The sequence below is a fragment of the Strongylocentrotus purpuratus genome, unplaced genomic scaffold, assembly GCF_000002235.5.
Source record: "Strongylocentrotus purpuratus isolate Spur 01 unplaced genomic scaffold, Spur_5.0 spur5_scaffold_5, whole genome shotgun sequence".
NCBI lineage: Eukaryota > Metazoa > Echinodermata > Echinoidea > Camarodonta > Strongylocentrotidae > Strongylocentrotus > Strongylocentrotus purpuratus.
Window position 1 is genome coordinate 44,319,154 of NW_022145611.1, and position 21,788 is coordinate 44,340,941.

The 21,788-nt window shown below is 37.8% G+C and overlaps 1 protein-coding gene across 1 annotated transcript in view; it reads left to right on the forward strand.

Moving 5' to 3' along the window:
• The window catches only part of LOC577806 (thrombospondin A), a gene marked incomplete at its 5' end in the record, with an annotated part of 45,844 nt that overhangs the window by 11,461 nt on the left and 12,595 nt on the right, over nucleotides 1-21,788 (forward strand). Inside the window, 7 exon segments of the mRNA XM_030999832.1 lie at nucleotides 2,403-2,588; nucleotides 3,952-4,125; nucleotides 5,014-5,141; nucleotides 5,461-5,613; nucleotides 8,976-9,080; nucleotides 13,065-13,181; nucleotides 14,210-14,317. Of these exon segments, the coding sequence (XP_030855692.1) occupies nucleotides 2,403-2,588; nucleotides 3,952-4,125; nucleotides 5,014-5,141; nucleotides 5,461-5,613; nucleotides 8,976-9,080; nucleotides 13,065-13,181; nucleotides 14,210-14,317 (971 nt within the window).

Consider the following 21,788-nt stretch of genomic DNA (forward strand, 5'->3'; position numbering starts at 1 on the left):
AACCTGCTCCGGTCTGAAGAGGATTACCCCGCCCCCGTTTCTTACCAATATCCGGATTCGCCGCTGGAATTAAGTTCTTTAAAAAAAAAAGTTCTTACCATCAACAGATCAATCAATTCACTCTTTCATCAGTTTGTGTAACAGACTTATGAAACCAGAAGTCTGACAAAGTAATATGAAATTCATAAGCGGAAATACCTTTTCATACCATTCATCAGCACTAGTCTGGGGGACTTTTCTCGTGTTCTATTTTCCAAAGTCTGTCTTTAATATCCCTCAAGAAACTAAAAATGAATTAGAACAAAAATTGGAGAAAAGTAATACACTTCTGTCAGCGAAGACATTTTAATAGAACAGGGGAATTGACTTAATGGTAAGGGAAATGTGTATAGTCTGAGAGGGAAAGAGAATGAAAGAAACGTACTTTTCATGTGTCATTAGAATTTCACCGGATAAAAGACCAAATCGACAAATAGAAGATAGGGTGATTTATTGCATTCGATGACATCATGCAAAAGCCCTATAGTATTCACTGGATTCAGTGGGAATACTCAGTTGGAAATCAACTGGTTTCAAATGAGAGCGTGAAACTTGAAGGGAACTAGCTGAAAGATGGCAAACGGACAAAAGGTATAGAGACCCCAAAAATCGTTCGTGCAGGCATTCCCTATAATAGGGATAGAGAAGAGATTGAATGTAATTAGTTTTGTATTATGCATATTTAGTTTGCATTATTCCGTATAAAATCATTTTTGTTATTGAACACGTTTAAAAGTTTCAGTGGAATGAGACCGCTTGATGTTTGTTAAGGATAAGTTCTACACAACGAATTTAAAAATATAGAATGCTTCATAACTCATAATGAATTAGATGTTATAGATGATCCAGATGAAAAGGAAACAAAATAGCATAAATAAAAAGAAGAGAAAGATAATACGATGAGATCATAGGGTAATGTCAATTGTAATAAGAAAAAGGAATAAAGACAAGTAAAGTTGAGGAGAATAAGAAATAGAAACTGATCAGAAACAGAGAGTGAGAGTTAAAACTGGCTGATGATGTAATGAGACTATGCATGTCTTTACTCATCTGACTTATTTCGACACTTCACGCCAGATGTAGTGCAGTGATGATAAGGAGCATGTCTGAATGTTCCGCACGCAAAGACCAGGATAAGAGTGAAATTGTGCATGGCATACCTTGCGTGACAAGGGGGAAAGGGGTGCACAGACTCGGATACTAACCTAGATCAGACTCCTACGTGGAAGGATTTAGAAGGATGAGGTGAATACATAACTGAAATAATTCACCGATGAAGTAAACTGTAACTTTTTACCTTCTCTCTGTTTAAAGGGAAAGAGATAAGTTCTGCATCATTCATCTTGGACAATGTAACAGACACCTTCAGCATGCGTTACTTTTAAACTTTATTTTTTAAATAACGCATTCACCGCATTTATCTTCTAGTAAACCTCTATTTCCAAAGCAAAAAATTGACCTATCCATGAATTACTATTTTTGAAATCTGCAACATTAATGTTAAAACTACTTAACAATGATGCTTCCTGAAATTTTAAATAATTATTTCACTTTAGAATGTTCTGTAAACTGTTATAACACTGAGAATGCCCAATTTTTTTCATCCATTCCCTGCATTTCATCGTATCTCGATAACTCAAGCTTCAGCTTTGGCTCAGTTTTATAGAATAACCTTCCTATATGAATAGTAAAATAATAAACCAATTTAAACGACTAAATAAGGTATTTTGGGGGGAAATTCTTATAAATTAAAGGTTAATTTTATACTTTCTTCCTTTTTAGCCTATTTTCGGTAGCTTTCTTTGTTTTTAAATCTTTATTTTACGTAAATTATGTTAAGTTTTTGTTACTTTGCATATTTTATATGAGGATCATTTTTTAAGTATTTTGAAGATAAGATAACATTGTTTTTATCTCGTTGTGGAAACGAATAAATGAAATTGAAAAATGTCCACTTTGAAATGAAAATGATTTGATATTCATGTTCACAGAATGGTACATTAGTTGACTTGGGGGTAAAGGTGTTAAAAGAGAAGCACAAACATTGAACGTACAATTCCAGCCTTAAAACATATTACTAAGAGTAGCACAAACATTGAACGTACACATACAATTCCAAGAAGTTTTAACCGAAATCAAGACATTTGTCTCTTGGATACATGCCTGGAATCTTGTTGTGTTTGACAGGTTGTAGACAAGAATGCTATCCAAGAAATTTGCCCCCAAAGATTGTGTAATCAACATATGAGCTAGGAAGCATTACGGGAGAGAATAGAAAGTCTATATCATTGATAATTCAACATGACAGTAAAGAATTTGATCAAGTCCAATTTAATTATTTGTGTGTCTGTTTCATTGTTTAGCGGTTGTTGATGGTGGTTGGAGTAACTGGACACCATGGGCTTGTGGTATCACATGTGGTGTAGGAACTGAGACTAGAGTACGATCCTGTAACTCTCCACCCCCGCAGAACGGCGGGGCAAGGTGTCTGGGTGAAGCCTTTGGAGCAGGACGTGAAGAGAGACTGTGTCAGCGAGACCCGTGCCCTGGTAAGACAGATCTCACTTATTCCTCATAAACATTTTTCTCTGATCTGTTTATTTGTTCTCACCGATGGCAATGTAGTCAAATGTATTGATGGAAAGAAGGGTGAGAATGGTGGGATGGATGGGAGGGCTTGAAGGAGGGCTTGAAGGAGACTCAAGAGGAAATCAAGCTGACATAAAGTAGTTCAGAGTTGAGTGGGAGATGATGAAGAGAGGCGAGATGGAGAGAGAGAGAGGGTGAGAGATGAGGCAGATGGCAGAAAAACAGAAAGTCTGCATGGCTACAGTGGATGAAAAATATAAACATTGGTTATTCAATTAGACTAATCTTGTTATTTATATAGTTCGTTGACTTCGTTCAACCTGTCATCCATTCATGGTCAATATAAACTCTTGACTTTGAGCACACCCTCATTTTATTTTTTTTAAAGAAAAATTGTAACTTACCACTGATTATGTTTAAACATTGCTGTATTCATGGTAACCTCATTATTTCCGTCTCCGAAACCAACAACACTTAGCACTTGGGTAGTTATAACATACAATATGTTAAGACAAATTTTCGTAAACATTAGTCACTTTGGAAACCCTTTTCCCGTTTTTGGTTATTCTATCGGAGATGGATGCATTTACAATGGTCAGTTTATGTGTTTGTAAAAGATAACTATATAACTGTATATTACGAATTATATATTAAATTAGCGATATCCCTATTGATTACATTATAATTATCTAGATTTCTAACTGTAACTTCTTCAGACCTCCGTTATGATTTGAAATATTAAAAAACGATAATATCAAGAATGTATTTCCGCTGACGCGATGTAGTCGGATATTCCAGTCTGGAGAGTATACTTCTACTATAGGATATCATGTATCCCTAAGAATAATCCTCCTATGCGTGATACTTCCGTAACAGTGTTCATCAATCCATCATCATACGTTTAGCTGATTTAGTTATCGCGTTCTTCAATTGATTTAAGTCTTTTAGCTTCCTAAAGAATTGATTTAAGTGTGACTGCCAAGAATCCTCTAAATATAGCCGAGTGAAATGTTTCATTTTTTAAAATGAATATACATACCTGATGATCATTGTGACACGTACTACATTCCAAAAATTGATTCATGGACAGCATGGTACTTCAAAAAGTCATAATCATATTTCATTTATGTTGACTGTGAGGCTCACAGTATTTTATTCTCTGGATCAACTTAACAATATATAACAGTAATCATTAACAAAATTAATGAAATAGTAATCAAGATTGTTTTTTACCTTTGCGGTAGGCCTACTATTTTTCATAATGCTGATTCATATAAGAGCAATCATGTGATTATGATACTGAATCCCCCTTTCTTGGTATAGTTGATGGAGCTTGGGGGGAGTGGTCGCTGTGGACGGCATGTACCCATTCTTGTGATGGTGGTAATCAGGAGAGGTATCGATTCTGTGATAGCCCCACCCCTGCACATGGTGGTAGGAATTGTTCAGGTATCAAAAGGCAAGAACAGATGTGCAACCAGAGACCATGTCCGATTGGTAAGCATTATTATTCAAATATATCCTATATATAGGGAGAGAGAGAGAACAATTCAGACGTATAGAGAAAGAGAGAACTGAAATAGATTATACATGCAGAAGATTTTAAAATAAAATTCCTACTATGCCTACAGATTATTGTGCCTTACTACCAATAAAAATACTTTTAAATTGATGGGAAATGCATGTGCATGGCAGACACTCATTATATCCTGATAATGTATATACATAATATTTCCGTAGAGACAGTTAATGTTGATCAAACACCTGTTAACCATTGACGCTGAACTTGAAAGAGGAAAGACAAAGTGATATTAGTCTGTGAAAGCGGATCTCCTTCCTTCTATCACACATGTTTCTACTTTCAGTTGGAAGATTAAAATGTCATTCGCCATTTTTCGATTAAGTAGACATCTTTATTCAGACTAATGTATTCTTTGAATGTCTTTACGATGTGAACTTTTATGTTCTTTATATTCTCCTGTGATTTAAGGTCATATAGAGGGCGGGATGGCGGCAAAGTATAGAACAGAAGACAATAATTTCAAAGAGAAAAACTAATTGAGGCTATCAATTATCTCCCGAAGTATTTGTCCTTTGAGTGTAGCGTTTGAGATAAACGACCACATGCATGTCACAATTCAGCCATTAATGTTGAATGTATACTGCTTATTAAACCATACTTTATGCTATATTCCTCTTAACGGATAACCCGTTGAAAAACACGATAAGAAACTTGCGATAATAGCTTCACATTTGACGCATGCATAATTCAATGTAATTTATTGTGTATGGTAGAACAAGCACATATTGATTGGTCAAGTTTAAATCATCTCACATAAATTTCCAAATAGTTGTATAATTGATGAAGCCCTTTATTCTTGTTAGATGGATGCCTTTCAAGCCCATGCTTTGAAGGTGTTGATTGCCGTAGTAGTGATGATGGTGTGTTCCAGTGTGGCCCATGTCCTGTTGGTTTCAGAGGGGATGGCCAATCATGTACAGATGTCAATGAGGTACGGATACATCAAATCATTCTGTATTATATAGAAACTATTCTGCGATTTAAAAAATAGATATTGCCATTCTTTAAAAAAAAATATCATGATTTGATTTAATCAGTTTTTCTCTTATGTTAAGTTTCATACGCGATTTATTAATGTCGACATCTCCTCGCGTTGGATAATGTATGAGATCATTTATTTTAATCTGGCCCTTTTAGTCTGTGCTGCTGGTCAGTTTTTATACACCCAAAAAATAATAAATAACCGAAAATTAATTTCCCAAATGTTTATTGAGAAGACATAATTATGTTTCTCTATGTTGTCTTTGCAGTGTCTTGAGGTTCTAAATACATGTTTCCATCATCACAGTCAACATAGATGTATCAATAAGATCCCTGGATACTCCTGTCAAGAATGCCCAACTGGTTACCGTGGTAACCAACCTAATGGTATCGGTATCTTCCATGCTAGCAGATACAGACAGGTAAGAGCTAAAGCTAGTCCCTATCTTTGGTAGCTATATTTATCACTACAATTTCATTTCGTTCCAGTATTTCACACAAGTCATCATTTGAAGGTAGATGAATCAATTCTTTTATCATGGTTTGGTCTAATAACCGAAGACCTATCATTATCGTGGGTGTAGAGATTTCGATCGCATTGAACCGGTCAATATGTCTGACGCCGCTACTATCTTTTAGCTAGCGTCATCTTCATAAAAATATTGAACGCAGTATTTCGATCATCATCACATATGCGTTTCATTATTGTTATATTTTACTCCAGCTTAGTAATTTTGTAAGGTGATTCTGCATTACGAAAATGAGGCTCATCACCATAGTTACAACGATTTGTTTGAATTACTTCATTAAATAACTTTATTGGTTAAACTCTCAGAAGTGTATTTATTTTAAAAATCAAAATATACCAACTTCTCCGAGACATTTCATGATAATGTAATTTTTAAGTTAAAGCCCTTTATGTAGGCCTATGTGTATGAAATAATTTTATCTTTAAAGAATACTTCCAAGTTAATATAATCTATTCGACCATCCTTGCCTAGGAGTTACACACTAATCAATACGTGTACCATGAAAAAAGGTAGCAACATGCGAAACATGCGAGTTAAATATGTTACCGCCAGTGCGCTTATGTAGATTTGCCCAAATAAGGCATCTTTCTCCTTGTAAATCCATCTTATTCAGTTATGCTAAGTCAACAATAAACTGGGGCTATCCGTTTACCTAGTAAATTGTGTAAGGCATTCTCTGTCTAGCCACTTTACACTAGCTCTCTCAGCAATTTCCGCTCTTTCTGTTAAGTATAATGTAAACAGGATTTCGACAAGAAATGTCACGATTTGTTTCCTCCGTGTGGAGGTACTGGTAAACAAGTGGTTTCTGAGGTAGTGGCAAAATAACTGTGTTATGGGATGAGTTTAAAATGGAAGGAAAATATCGTTTCGTTTTTATTTACCCCGTTAAAGTAATTGGAAGTCAATATGATTCATATTGCGTCATTCGTATGTGAATAGTGCATCAGATGATTCGATAATTTATTAATGGTAATTATAATTTAGTGGTGTCTCACCTGTCAATACCCGCCTTCCCATCACCACGTAACTCTTCATTGTGCGGTGAGGATGGGGAAGTGGGGAGGGGAGGGGGTGGGGGAGGGTGGGGTTGATGTCTTTGGGTGGGTACACCCTGATTCGATGACAAGACCGCTTTACTGATGACCTTATCCTCCCATCCCGAGAGGAAACATGCCTACCCTGCAGACATTCAATGTTAGACAGTATGCTAAACGCCCTCCTTCTCTCCTCGTATACCTTCCACCGACCAGTTTACATCCTTTTCTTTTCATATAGTTTTGGCATTTGTCCTACAACTATTCAGACGCGTCTCACTTCAAAACATTAGAAAAATAGGTCATATAATACTATGCCCTATTTTCAATATTATCATTTATATCGTAATATCTATTACATTTGGCAACTTTCGATATTTCATCAAGTGAATACATCCCTGTAAGCATTATGCTTCTAGTCATGTCGACGAGAACACCACAAAAATAACAACATTTTAGACGGTTGACTGGATGAATGTCTTATTGCGGATAGACTGTGGTTTTGCTGGGAAAACCAATTTCTTTTACTACCTGACGTGATCTTTTTGCACGTTTATTTCTCTGTTTTTTAAATACCATTTTGACTTTAGAAAAATATATCGAAAGATGAGGTTAAGCGTTTATATCCGCTATATTATTTTGCAAAGTTTCTCTCTGAGGAGAACCATTCTGGTCTAATCGGAAACATATCCATTCCCCTGACGCCAACCTCCCTCTCAATGTTTCCTACAATGTCATATTCATGTTGACTTCTCGGCTGACATGTCGCCTAGTCTCAACTTAACCCGTACACCCAATATGCAAGCTTAGGAAATTCAAGGCCATTGTGTCCTCAAACCATATTTTCGTTTTCAAAATGCCTCCAAAAATGTTTATTGATCTGAACGTGTTTTCCAGGTTGTTTTTATCCGGAGGGATATCGATGACATGTGTTTAGAGGAAATATTTGATAGGATGGATTGTTGCTTGGAATATACCTCACATTGGACCTCATTTCCCTCCCACCCAATAGAACCTCGCTTGTCTGATTCGGGCACGGCTACGATTGAAAAAGGAAGCTCTCTATTTTCTATATGTTCTTATAGAGAGTGGCCAACATGACATCATTATAACAGTGAAAGAGAGGGAGAGAGAGAGAGAGAGAGAGAGAAAAAAAAAGAAAGAGAGAAAGAGAGAAAAACGGGGGAAGAGGGGTAAACAGAGTTAATAGAGTCACGTACTTCAAGTCTAGTATTAATAGTTCAGGAGGCAAAAGTACAAAAGGTAGATGTTATAACAGACAGGAAAGCAGATGGGTTATATGAAAGGAGGGCAGCCAAGATCACGGTAGATAATAAAAATGTTATCTGTTTGATTCACACCGAGCATCGCTGGTATCATGCTGAATTGAAATGATAACCTTCCTTTCTCCGTGACCATAACTTACTTGAGACTCAGTCCTGGAGAAGAGGTTGATATCCTTTGCCCTTGAAAGTCAATCTTTAAAGGTCAAGGTTCACCCTTCTAATGTCATTGTCATGGTCAGTTGAGACCACAAAACCATCATGATGACTTTTCCTGACTGCAACTAAATTCAAATCCAATCGAAAGTGAAGCGGCAATAATAAGATGAATTTGTTTTGATGAGTAGAGAGGCGTCGGATGTTTGAAAATAACATTTTACCAGAAATGGGATAACGTAAATTTGAGTGTGTTGGTCTAGATGCGTGATGAGATGATTTCAATACCAGACATGAAGTAGCTAGGTCATACTCTGTTATACATCTATCGAAGATGAAGTATGTCATTTTGAGAATTTTAACGTCAAGCGATGGAGAAACTAACGATATTATCGAGAAGTACTTTGGATATTTTTGTTTCGGATATTTTTTTTTATATATTTTTTTTTAACGAAATCAAGCCCTCGAAATCAACACCTTCAAAATTTATTTTGACTATTCTGAAATCCCAACGAATACGTATGTTGGCTCTTATTTTCCTGTTCGATAGATATTGTGTATCTATATTTACAATAAAATGGTTCATCGCTATTGCTTTGAAAAAAATATTAAAAATTGAATTAGTTTTGCAAGTATCTCTTTCATCTTAAACTGTCCCTGCCGCCCATTACTTTCTTTTATACCTGCTACAGACAACTCATGTTCTAAATTAACAAGATTAAACCTGGTTTATTCGATTTGTTATGATTATATTGTGTCTTTTATTTACCCACGTCAGCAATGTATCCCGATCAACCCATGTACAGAAGGCACTCATGACTGTGCTCCTGATGCTAAGTGTACATTCTTCGGACCTTATAGTCAACCTCAATACGGATGTCGGGTAAGTTTCCATTCTAATCAAAACGAAATATCTCTTGTGTATCTATAATGCCTTTTCATCATGTGAACAGCCCTATTTCCACAAAGATTTATTTAATATTCCTCATTCCTGTGCTTTTCCTCATATTCTAGCTTGGACGTAAACTGCTCTTATGATATACGCAGCGGTGTATCGAAAAATAAAAATACTTACACAAAGAACATTGAAAAGCAATTGGTTTCTGTAAATTCTGTTAGATAGTCGATAAATCATTGAATTCATGCGACGAAAATACAAATGAACTCATTAAATATTTGAATTAGAAATTAGAGCTAAATTCAATGTCTCCTTGATTGTGGATGAGAATATTGTTTAGTTTGTATAAATACAATAATCTATTAAACAATAATTGTATGACATAAAATTGTCAGACCTTTTATTCGGTGTATTCGATCATAATGTGTGAGTGTGTTTTTAGACAGACTGCTGGAGCAATCGGAAACGCAAGTAGATGTGAAATGATTCCATCTGAATCCAAACTTCATTTCTATGGTTGTGCATCAGCTTTCACAGCAGGCAGGCAATGTTACCTTAGTCAAGTTGTGTTTATTTTTCAAATCAATCAAATTTGCGAATAAATTGTGGCATTTTGGTCAAAATTAATGTGCGTGAAGTTTTCCGAGAAACGTCATCGGATATTGCCATACCGCGTAGAATTTTGCCCGCTAGTCGTGAAATGTTTTTTTTTCAGAGGGAGGGGAGGGGAGGGTGCCATAAACGGTTATGTTCAGTAGGTCCAGTATTGTAATTTATTTATAAAGTATATGTCTACCGATTGGAGAAACACGCATTCGTCGTTAAATCCGTTTGTATTTGATAACTACAATGCAGTGTGAAACATGTATTCTACCGCTAACACGTCAAAGTTCACGCCCTTTCATGCACTTTAGGAAACCACACGATCCATTAGAAAACTGTCATCAAACGTTAACAAATTCAAACAACCTCAAAGCTAAGATATCTAAATATATCAACAATATATGACATTCCATTAGCTCCATGGGCGGGGATGTCAAGATACTTCGTCAAAATATTGTTGATTTGATCCCCAGGCCAAATACGAGATTTATTCCATTCTAACACATCATGAACCCATCATGATTAATCCAGTGTCATGACTGATTTCAGAAGGTGTCATGTAATCTTCGTTGTAGAGGTATGCTTTGGTGATTATAGTTGAATAATCATCAAAGAGAAAAACAAATCTGACTTGAGTAAAATATAATCCTGTTAGCTGGTTATAGTGTGACCCTGTGTATCAATGCAATGCACACGCTTCTTAAAAAGGAATATTTGAAAAACTACAAACAAAACTTTAATAAACTGAGAATCGGAATGGATCATTGACAAAGCTTTTGTGAATGCGAACGAAGAATAGATCCATATTTAGAGTGATACCACCTACTATTTTGGCAGCCATCGCATATCTCGCCTAATTCAATTTGACGGTTCCTCTCCTCCAAAATGAAGAGTATCAAAATGAAATGATAACAATCGGTTTATACTTCTTCAGAAAAAAAGATGATGATTTGTGTCTTTGTGGTGGGAACCAAAGCAACAAGTGCGAAAAAAGAAACACTGAGTTGGTATTCTCTGCAGGAGATTGTATATAGCTTCTTTCTAGCCGAGTCTGTCGGCTTGCCACCATGCTACCAACCCGCTGGGTTTAGCTTCATCATCCCAGGAACTCTGTCATACCACAGCGATGTAACACTGACGTCAGAGGTCATGGATAAATCAATTGAAATATGAAATATTAGCACTATCTCTTGGTTGCTACTACTGATAGGAATTTATATGTTGCATTTCACATGTTTATCAACGTGTATTGAATTACATAGGTGGTTAAAGGGGAAATGCGCACTCTTTTTTTAATTTCAGTAATATACTCAAAGTTTTTAAACTTTTTTTAATCTTGAAAATTCATGTTTAAAAAAAAAATAAAGTGACGATTTTACTATGCTTGATATAACAGGGATGCTTAGGTAACTTGTAATCTAGATGTTTAGATATCTAGTGGAAGGAGTCATGAAAACGTTAGATAGAAATGTTTTCGTAAATAAAAATTGAGAAAGCGTGGATCAACAGGCAAGAACATAGACCTCTTTCTTAATAGTTAGGGCAATATATATATTAATGTCGACCAATAATTAAATCAATTTTTAACGTTTGGATGCATTTTTGACAGAAATTAAAAGTTTGAACATCGTCGTTTTCCATATGCATTTCAACGTTTTGCCAGAGAGGCTGGATTTTTATGTGGGGGAAAACTTCAAACACTGTTCCTTTTAAAGTGACTTCTTTTAGATCCTTATAGATAGTAGATAAGATCACGTTTGCCACTTCTGATGGAAATCTCCGGGTAAATCCCTTTCTTCTGGCATATATTCTCCATGGAATCCCGCCCATCAGATGATTCTTGCATGAACTTTTTATTTCGCTCGAAACCTTTCACCATAAATAGTAAGATACTCAACTTATCTTGCGCAATCTATGTTCACCGAGCATTGTGCGCACACAGGCTGTGACGTCAGCGCTCGTAGTAGGCTTTGCCAATAGAGATTATAATCATGGGTGTTATTCCACAGAAAAACATCTGGGTGACAATCACATGTGCCAAAAAACATACACTCTTTCTGCCAAAACAGTTAACTTTGGAGGATACTTAAACATTCTCTTTGTATTAATTAAGATATATTTCAATTATCTCACCCTTTCTCTATCCGTCTATCTTCCATACCTGTTTTTTTCTAAACCCTCTTCATATCCTTGTACCTCTTTCCTGTTTTCATCTCTCTTCTCCACCTGCTTGTATCTCAGCACGACCAAAGAAAGAGATATATTAGCAATCAAGAAAGGTCAATTCAAAGTATACCCCCTTGGTTGCTTATAGGCCTATATGGATAAACGGGATAAGGAATACAGCACACTTTCCATACAAATATATTTTATATTTAGCCAATTTATTCAACATTTAATACAAATTGTGCTTAACAAAATTTATTCTGCAAAATACCAATGTCAATTTATTTATGTTGACATGTTAGGCAAGTAGTTTATCTAAATTGAATTACGGTCTGACTCTTGACCGTATATTACGTAATAATTTCACCACATTAGGAGGAACATACAGAATAATAAGAATAGCATTGTTGGGTTCAATAGTACATTCTTAGTCTTCAATGTCACGTACTTAAGTTTCTGTCGCACTCACTCAGTCACTTAATTACTCATTAAAAGTTTGCATCAAGACCAACTGAACAAGCGAGCTACACTTATCCACAATACCTGTAACAAAGGTTTCCTCTTGGCAAATACCTCCAGGAGTCGTTCGTATTGTCTTAGGAATGTTAGGCGATACAGAATTATGTCCAATATATCTGCAACTGTTTTCCGAATCCCAAACTTTTGATGGGGATATAAATAACAGGGTTGTATGATTCATACTTTCGCTATTTAAAACTACTCACAATAAAAGAAATGATACATTAATGTGAGAGCCATTTCTGCTGAGAAATCAGAATAGACAGTTCTGTAACTCAGTGTTTATGCTAGCCCCTCATGGTTCCACTCTTCAACATGAATATATCTATTTTTGTTGTGGACTAGTGGATAAGTCACCCGACTGCAGATCACAGGGTACAGGGTTCAAGTCCCGCCGCAACACTAATGTCCTTTGGCAAGACGTTAATCTAAATTTGCCACTCTCCACCCAGGTGTAAATGGGTACCTGATATACTTGAGCGCTAGTTACTTTGGCAGCTCGGCTACGACCAGGGTAATATGTGTAAAGCGCCATGAGCGTCAGAACCTGGCGGATACCGGCGCTATGTAAATAACCATATTATTTATTTATTTATTTAAAACATCTTTCAATACCGCGAATACGACTATTCTTGAGATGTATTCATATTTCTTCATGTTTATCTTATCATTTCACTACAGTGCCGAACAGGATACGCTGGAGATGGATACGCATGTGGACTAGACAGTGATCTCGATGGCCGACCTGATGTCGATCTCGACTGCCAAGGACTCGGTGATTACATGCATTGTCATAAGGTAATCTTCATCACCAACCATTCAAAGATTATAGTTGGAATAAACTTTTTATTTATCTCTTTTCATGAAATGATTATTATGACAATATGATGAAGCTTATAAATTATCCGCCTAGAACTTTATTGATCACTCTAAATAGTCATAGAAATGGATTAATAACGCTAGTATCAAGAATGATCATTATGCCACAATGATGAAGAGAGGTAGGGAAAACGTATTCCAACTTTATGTGCAACAGTCTATAATGAACTATACTCTTGAAATGTATGTTTGACTCATGCTCTGAACAATGCCCCACAAGGCATGATACTTCAGCTGTTTGGGAAAGGCTGAGATGTGTGACCTCCCATCTCTTCATTGTCTTGAAAGAAACCTGTTCATCTGAACTAGAATAGGGGCCTCGATATTCAAGGCGTATGCCCTCGACATGAATGAATACATTCCATAAGGAATTGATGTAGTCTTAAGCAATAATCATCTAGAATGTTACAGTTTAAAATACATTATACTATTATCTATTTTAAGAACAATGAGGCATCCCTTATAACCCGCTCCTACCATACCCTTCCCGTTCCTGTTCAAACTCCAAGACCTGTAAACTGCACCCTACCTGTGGAGCCTCCTAGGAACTCCTAGGGATCAACAGTGGGAAGTTAGCAATCACTTTCTTCTTTAAAAAACACATGTTAAAAAAAATGTCCATGCATTGTCAGCATGTATTATCGACGTGTGCTCCCTGTTGGCAACATGTAGGGTTCGTTACCAAGATCATCGATCAGTTTTAGTGTATGGATATGTGAGTGTATCAATACATAAATAACCAATAATGACGTCATCCATTTATCTTCCTAGCTCTATACCGATTTTCAACAGTGCCGTTATATATTTTAACACTCTTCACCTCTACCATTCCACTCACTATCAAACTTTTTTAAACCGAGAAATTCCTTGCAATAAGTTAAAATGAGTTCGTAGCGTAGCCTGTAAAATCCTTCATTACATAAATCTCGTTTCTTCTTCCATAATAGGATAATTGTCCTCGTCTGCCAAACAGTGGACAAGAAGACAGCGATCGCGATGGGGAGGGAGATGCTTGCGATGACGACGACGATGATGATGGTATCAGAGACGACAGGGTAAATAGATAATCGACATCATATTTGTTTTTAAATCATTATTTTATCTTCTACTTCTTCGCTATAATAATGTACAGGCCGTCCTCAGATGTGCTCTCGTGCTGTTTCTTTACCACTTAATTGATCTGTCTGGTCGTTTCAACATAATTATGAAAATATACAACACAATCCAAAAACTCAAAATATTAAAGAACCTGACAAGATTTATTTCGATCAAATGATTTTAATAATACGTCCATGATAGTATTTAATTTGAAAGTTGAAAATGTTGCAATTTCTGATATAATGTCAGAGTAACTACATTGCAATAAGAAATACAATGAAAATGCTGTTATTGCCTTTTTCTCAACTTTTAATTCTTCCGTTTGAGTTGGCTTATTTCCAACTTGACATATTATCAACATAGATAAGAAATCATATAGAAACATTTCTATAATTCCGTTCGAGTTTTAGCGGTAGCATATTTCCAACTTGACATACTATTAACATAGATATAAAATCATACAAAAACCATTTACATATTTCCGTTCGAGTTTTTGCGGTAGCATATTTCCAACTTGACATATTATTACATAACATAGATATGAAATCATATAAAACCATTTCCATAATTATTTGTTTGCAATGGCGGAAGGCGACAGACTGCGATTCCACAAATATGGGAACCCGAGGGTCACGGGTCACGTGACCAGCTGGGAAGACGGTGCTCTACCCAGCAGGCCCAGTTTCCTGGGCCATTGGTTCCCTACACAAGATCTGGTAATCGCAGCCTGTCCCCACCGTCGGTTCATGGCGCTCTTGGCCATTCCTCTCCTTGAGGCATACTGGAAATGATTATAGTTCAGGAACGAAACAAAAGAACAAAACCCTCTCATTTCGGAATACTAAGACTTCCGGAACAGAAGCTCCAGCCAATAAGCCAAAACCGGCCGACCCTGTCAATAATGTAGTCCAACCAACCATCACAATAATCAAGCCCAACAAACCATCCATGTCAATAAACGAGCCCAACCAACCATCCATGTCAATAAGCAAGCCCAACCAACCATCCATGTCAATAAGCAAGCCCAACCAACCGTCCATGTCAATAACAAGCCCAACCAACCAACCATGTCAACAATCAAGCCCAACCAACCATCCATGTCAATAAGCAAGCCCAACCAACCATCCATGTCAATAAGCAAGCCCAACCAACCATCCATGTCAATAAGCAAGCCCAACCAACCATCCAAGTCAATAACAAGCCCAACCAACCATCCATGTCAATAATCAAGCCCAACCAACCAACCATGTCAATACAACAAGCCCAATTTCTTTCTTTCTTTCTTTTTTTTTTTTTTTTTTTTTTTTTTTTTTTTTTTTTTCTCCTTTCCACAATCTGCATTGATTTCCATGAATGTTGTAGCCTTAAAAGAACAAAATCACACAGTGATTAACAGATTGTGTACCATTAAAAGAACAATAATGAAACATAATCAATTTGACAATCCCCCCCCCCCCCCCAAAAAAAAAAGAAAAACAAAACAACAAAAAGCAACCTAGCAAATCTGATGTAGAAACCGAAGGAAAAAAACAAAAAAAAAAAAACAAAAAAAAACAACAAACAAACAAACATGATGTCAATATCATAAAACAAGCCCAATTAACCATCAACCTTGTCCACTACTACAGCCCCATCGTGTCACTTATTCAAGCCCAAACTCTAAGGCAATGACATACGCAGAACTACCAGTCCGGGCAAGTACCACTCCGGTCTCCCTATATACACTTTCTCAATAAAGGACCGCCCCCTCCCCCTGACAACCTCCTACCCAATAATCATGAGCCTAATCCTGCCCGTCCACAAGTCAGCAAGGAATTGAGGGGAGGGAGGGAGGGAGGGAGGGAAAAACACGACCAACTCAACGAAGTATTAGCTGAGAATGACCCATTGATTAGTAAAAATACACGTCGTGGGAAACACTTGCCTTGCGACCCCGATATGTATTACAAAAGCGCGCCTATCATTGATATTTACAAAACACGCGTGGTAAAGATTCGGCTTTGTGACCTCAATGTAGGTTACAAAGAGATGCGCCTATGTTTGATATTTGCCGACCTGCTGGGAAACATTCGGTTATAGACCTCAAAATCATTTTACAAAAGAGGCGCGCTATCGTGTGTAGTCACCGGCTTGCCGCATATTTCCGGCCTACACTATTGCATTCTATTACAATTGGGTTTATTTTGATAACATCAAAATAAACGTATTGCAATAAGAAATACAATGAAAATGCTGTTATTGCCTTTTTCTCAACTTTTAATTCTTCCGTTTGAGTTGGCTTATTTCCAACTTGACATATTATCAACATAGATAAGAAATCATATAGAAACATTTCTATAATTCCGTTCGAGTTTTAGCGGTAGCATATTTCCAACTTGACATACTATTAACATAGATATAAAATCATACAAAAACCATTTACATATTTCCGTTCGAGTTTTTGCGGTAGCATATTTCCAACTTGACATATTATTACATAACATAGATATGAAATCATATAAAACCATTTCCATAATTATTTGTTTGCAATGGCGGAAGGCGACAGACTGCGATTCCACAAATATGGGAACCCGAGGGTCACGGGTCACGTGACCAGCTGGGAAGACGGTGCTCTACCCAGCAGGCCCAGTTTCCTGGGCCATTGGTTCCCTACACAAGATCTGGTAATCGCAGCCTGTCCCCACCGTCGGTTCATGGCGCTCTTGGCCATTCCTCTCCTTGAGGCATACTGGAAATGATTATAGTTCAGGAACGAAACAAAAGAACAAACTCCAAATCCCAACAACCCAATTATTTTTTTTTTTTTTTTTTTTTTTGCCTAGCGAAATAGAACCTGGGCATGTGGCAAAATTTATGCACGGCTAACAAAATAACAAACAATCAACTTTGCGTTATTTTTGTGGCTCTATTAACATTTTGAGATGGACGCTTATTTTGCACATTTTGATTTTCTGGGTGTCATAACAAAATAACACAGATATATTGAATCATAAAAAATGCTTACAAATGCTAGGCCCCCCGTCTATGAAATCGAGTGATGCCAAGGCTAAACTTATATACATTAAGTCATTATATCAGCCCCCCGCCTATAAAATCGAGTGATGCCTAAAGTTATAGAAAATAGATGTATATATATACCAGCCTCTCCGCCTGTAAGATCGGATGATGCCTAAGATTAAAGCGTGACACCCTGAGTTTGAAAATGTGTAGGTACAACTAGGTCCCCCCGCATTCAAATCGAATGGGGGCCGGAAAACTAAGAATTGACATGCGAACAAATTCGACTGAATATACATTGGCAACCCCCTCGCATGTAAAAATTGAGTGGGGTCGAAAATTATTGGATGACAATTATTGATCAATAAACTTATCAGTACCATGTGATTAGTGATTTACCCATACAAAACCGGGTAGGGGCGAAACCCAATGGGAAAATTCCCCTACGGCCCACTGTCTTTGTGCACGACGCTTGATGTGCGACCAGGCCAAATGCCCCCGGCTCTGCATTAACTTCATAAATCACTGACCAATTTATTACATAAACCCTATCCGCACCTTTCATACCTGAAACCCTAAATCCTTTCCGTACTAATACGTATACCTTGGCTACTTCGAACCACCAAGCAATATTTAATTTATGCCACTAATATACTAAAAATACTTTTATTGGTGGAGATAACGGGGAGGTGGTGGGAATGTTTCAGACTCCGTACATTTTTCTTCTTGTCCATTCAAATGAAAGCCATAACTAGAATGAAAGCCCCTTCGTGCTATTTGTAATTTGCTGGCGGTATTTTCCGCGCTTGCTTGATAAGCGTACATACGCTTGTACATTTCCTTCCAATGTAATACAAAGTATTACATTTCCTAGCGCGTGAATTTCCCTCAAAAATGTAAACAACCTCTTGACCTACATTTTGTCAGCCTGTCAATAAACCATTTTAAATCGTAATCTACTCTTTAAATTTCAATATACTCCTGATTGCCCGCAATAAAACAAAGGGCATGCACAAAATAAAGTTTCAAAGATTAAGAGCAAATCGAACCGCTGACGCAAAGTTCTCCATGAGAAGATCACATCCCTCATCAGACAGATGCACGCCATCTCTGTGAAAATACCAGTGTTCTTGGACATTGAAATTGTGGCCTATGAATGATCCACTACACATACGCCGGACCCTCCGTCTGGCATACTTGTTGACACCTTTCCGCACATCATTGATGACGACCTGCGACGTGACGTGTACATCATGACCATAGTAATACAGGCGAGTAAGATGCTTGAAAATGAAATGTAGCATTGCGGCAACAATGACCGCGCTGTATTCAGTGCTTCATCCACCGCTTGTCGACAGTCCTTTGCAAAATAACGCCCCAAGTCGTTCGAGCCCGCATGGATGATTAGCTCCGATGGAGAAGGACCGAACCTCACTTGGCCCTGTAATTGACGCGGGAAATCGCGTATAGCGACGCCCCTCCTCGCCCGTGCCATGCCACCTCACAACCAGCGATTCCCAGGTCTCGACAGCCTCTGGTAAACGCCCGCTCACCAGCTCGCCTCACGAGAATGTCTCCGCACACCCAAACCCGGTGAGCCTGGGCACCTATTTGGAGAAAGATAAAAACCAAATTCCTTCCGAGTATGGCGTACCTTTTATGGGCTTATAGAACCAAAGGTTTCTAACATAATTACATAAGCGAAGCAAATTCAATTCTATATAGCATATTATCGCAATGACGACCTTCGTCATTGCCTTGTTTTCGCTCACATTCTGCCCCATTAATATTCTCCTTTCCCTTATCCTTATCGTCAGGAAATCGCATTCGTTTTGCACGTAGTGTTTGTGATTCCTAGTTAGGTGCTTTCCTCATGTCTTTTTCCTTTCAAATTTCATAGGCATAGTCTCTAACATCTCATCAAGGTCACTACTTTCTTCGATTTTGGAAATCACCCATGCATGACCGTCCAGGCGCCATTTTGTCCGTTTCTGGTCCATTTTAAGGCCGTTATATCTTCCTTCCCATCCCCACTATCCTAGATCCTACAAACTTTTAACAAATTCCTCTAGATAGTCTGAGAGATGTCCTTTCATCTGCGACGGATGACTTGACCTTCACAATGCCATCTTCATACTCGAATTTCAAATCCGACTCCTCCAATAAATCTCAAGTTCTTGAAAAATGGACCCCTAAACAATCTAAAACTGCCATAACTTTCTCATATAAATTCCGTTTTGTTTTTAAATCTCACAGTATCTTTATCTCATAATTGCACATAGCCGTGCCAAATTTCACGCTCCAATGGCTTTGCACAACATAAATAGCGCCCTCTCAAGTTTTAGGAATTGGCTTTCTCTCTGTGGCCGTATCTTCATAATGGCTTGGCAAACCCGTACCCTTTTTTGGATTTAGATACTTGAAGATATGTCCTTTCCAGCCATATACAAAATTATATACCCTAACACTGACCAAATTTGAGAAAAATTGCCTTCCAAATTCGCCATTTTCGAGAAAATTCCGAAATAACTTCAACTTACTCTAAAATAACGATCTTTATACCTACATCAATGAAACTTGGCAGACACATGTATCCATATACGTGACAACTGCCTGCCAAGTTTGGTAAAATTCGAATACGTCAGCGCAAAGTTATCGCCAAAAATGATGAATTTACTATGCGTTACGTAATAGCGCCTTTAATGCGTGCAGTACACTGCGCGCAGATGACAACGGTGTCAAACTGACCGCAATGAAGTGCCCTTTCGAATGATACCAAGTATGGTATATGTTCACACAGAAAATTTTGAGTAAATCACATTTGAACAAGGGTCATTATACGAATTCCGCCGAGTTTCCGCCCAATAATATAACACGTATCGGCTATGGCGTCATTTTTTCAGACTGCTTTTCACCCCCTAAACGTCCCTCTTTTTCCTTGAAATTTTGCAGTGACATTCCGAGTTGCAATACGCAGGGCACCTCTTGGCCGGATTTTTAAAATTGGTCAAGGGGGTCATTGAAGACGCAATTTTGTCCTATAAATCTATTTTACATCACGTGTTTCGATAGGATTACCATAGAACAAAAAAAAAAATTGTTTACAATAACAACCATGAAATTCTCTTTCCCATGATACCAAATACGTCAGATAAAGTGACATAAAGAGAGAGAAAAAACAAACAATTAAAGTCCGGTCATAATACAGATCCTGTACGTTTTCCGCCAATGCATTACACGCATTGTCTATGGGGCAAATCGGGTTCACGCTTCTGGACCCCAGAACGATCTTTATTTTTCTTGAAATTTTACAGGCACATTCTAAGTGGCCAAGTGCAGAGCATCAAGAAGCCGGACTTTTTTTTAAAAATCGGTCAAGCATGACATTAAATGCTACTTCATACTCTGCGTAACTAGTCCGAGAGATGCTCTTTCGTTTGACATGTAAAAACAAGGCGTCATTGCACGCACATCGTTCTGACACGATTGCATTTCTAGTATCGTACCGAACTTGTTTAACATACTAAATATTGTACAACATCACTTGTCGAAATACGACTAACCCCAAATAAGTGCGTGGTTATATGAAAATGAATAACATCCCACTGAGCTGGTTAAAATTATTGAAAACACAGTAAGCAATCGTACTAACTCTCCATAATTATATCCACACCTTATATGTAGGCCCCTATCTCCTTTGCCTACAATCAACCCGACCTTGTCCAACCTATTAACGGACATAAAGTTTATATGTCTCACTCCGCCATCTCCCCCATCTCCTTAGGGAATGATATGTTTGCGGAATTAGAAGATGAGACTAGCCTGTGGCTAGGTAACTCACCGGGTGGAGGATGGACAATAGACGGTTGATTCGCCGTTTCTAGGGATTCTGTGATGTTGGCCCCCCCGTCGGAGTCTGGTCTCCTTGGCGCTCCCGCCCTGCCGAAGCGGCTGGGTTACTCCTCGAGCCGCGTCTCGTCACTCGAGAATGTGGAGCTGGCGTTGTCCCCCTGATCGGGTCACTGTTTTGAAGCGCTGGCTCTCTCCGCTTTCCTTTGCCCTTTCGTCCCGTAGACGCCTTAGACTTCCCCATCTTGTCGTCCACACAATACAGACGAGCTAGTTAGACGACTATGCCGCAATCCGAGCTCCGATGTAACTTCCTCCAATATTTAATTCCAGCTATCCAATACAATTACTCCTCTGTTCAATTCCAAATATTTAGTGTAACATTTTCTCTTTTTAGATCCAATTATCCAGTGTAACTCTTCCTCTGTTTAATTCCAGATATCCAGTGTAACTTTTCCACCGTTTAATCCTTATATCCCGTGTAGCTGTCTCTCTGTTCAATTCCGAATATCCAGCGTATTGGTGTGAAACCCAGTGATAATAGAAACTAACCGGTGCAGTCAGTTCAACAGCGACAACCTG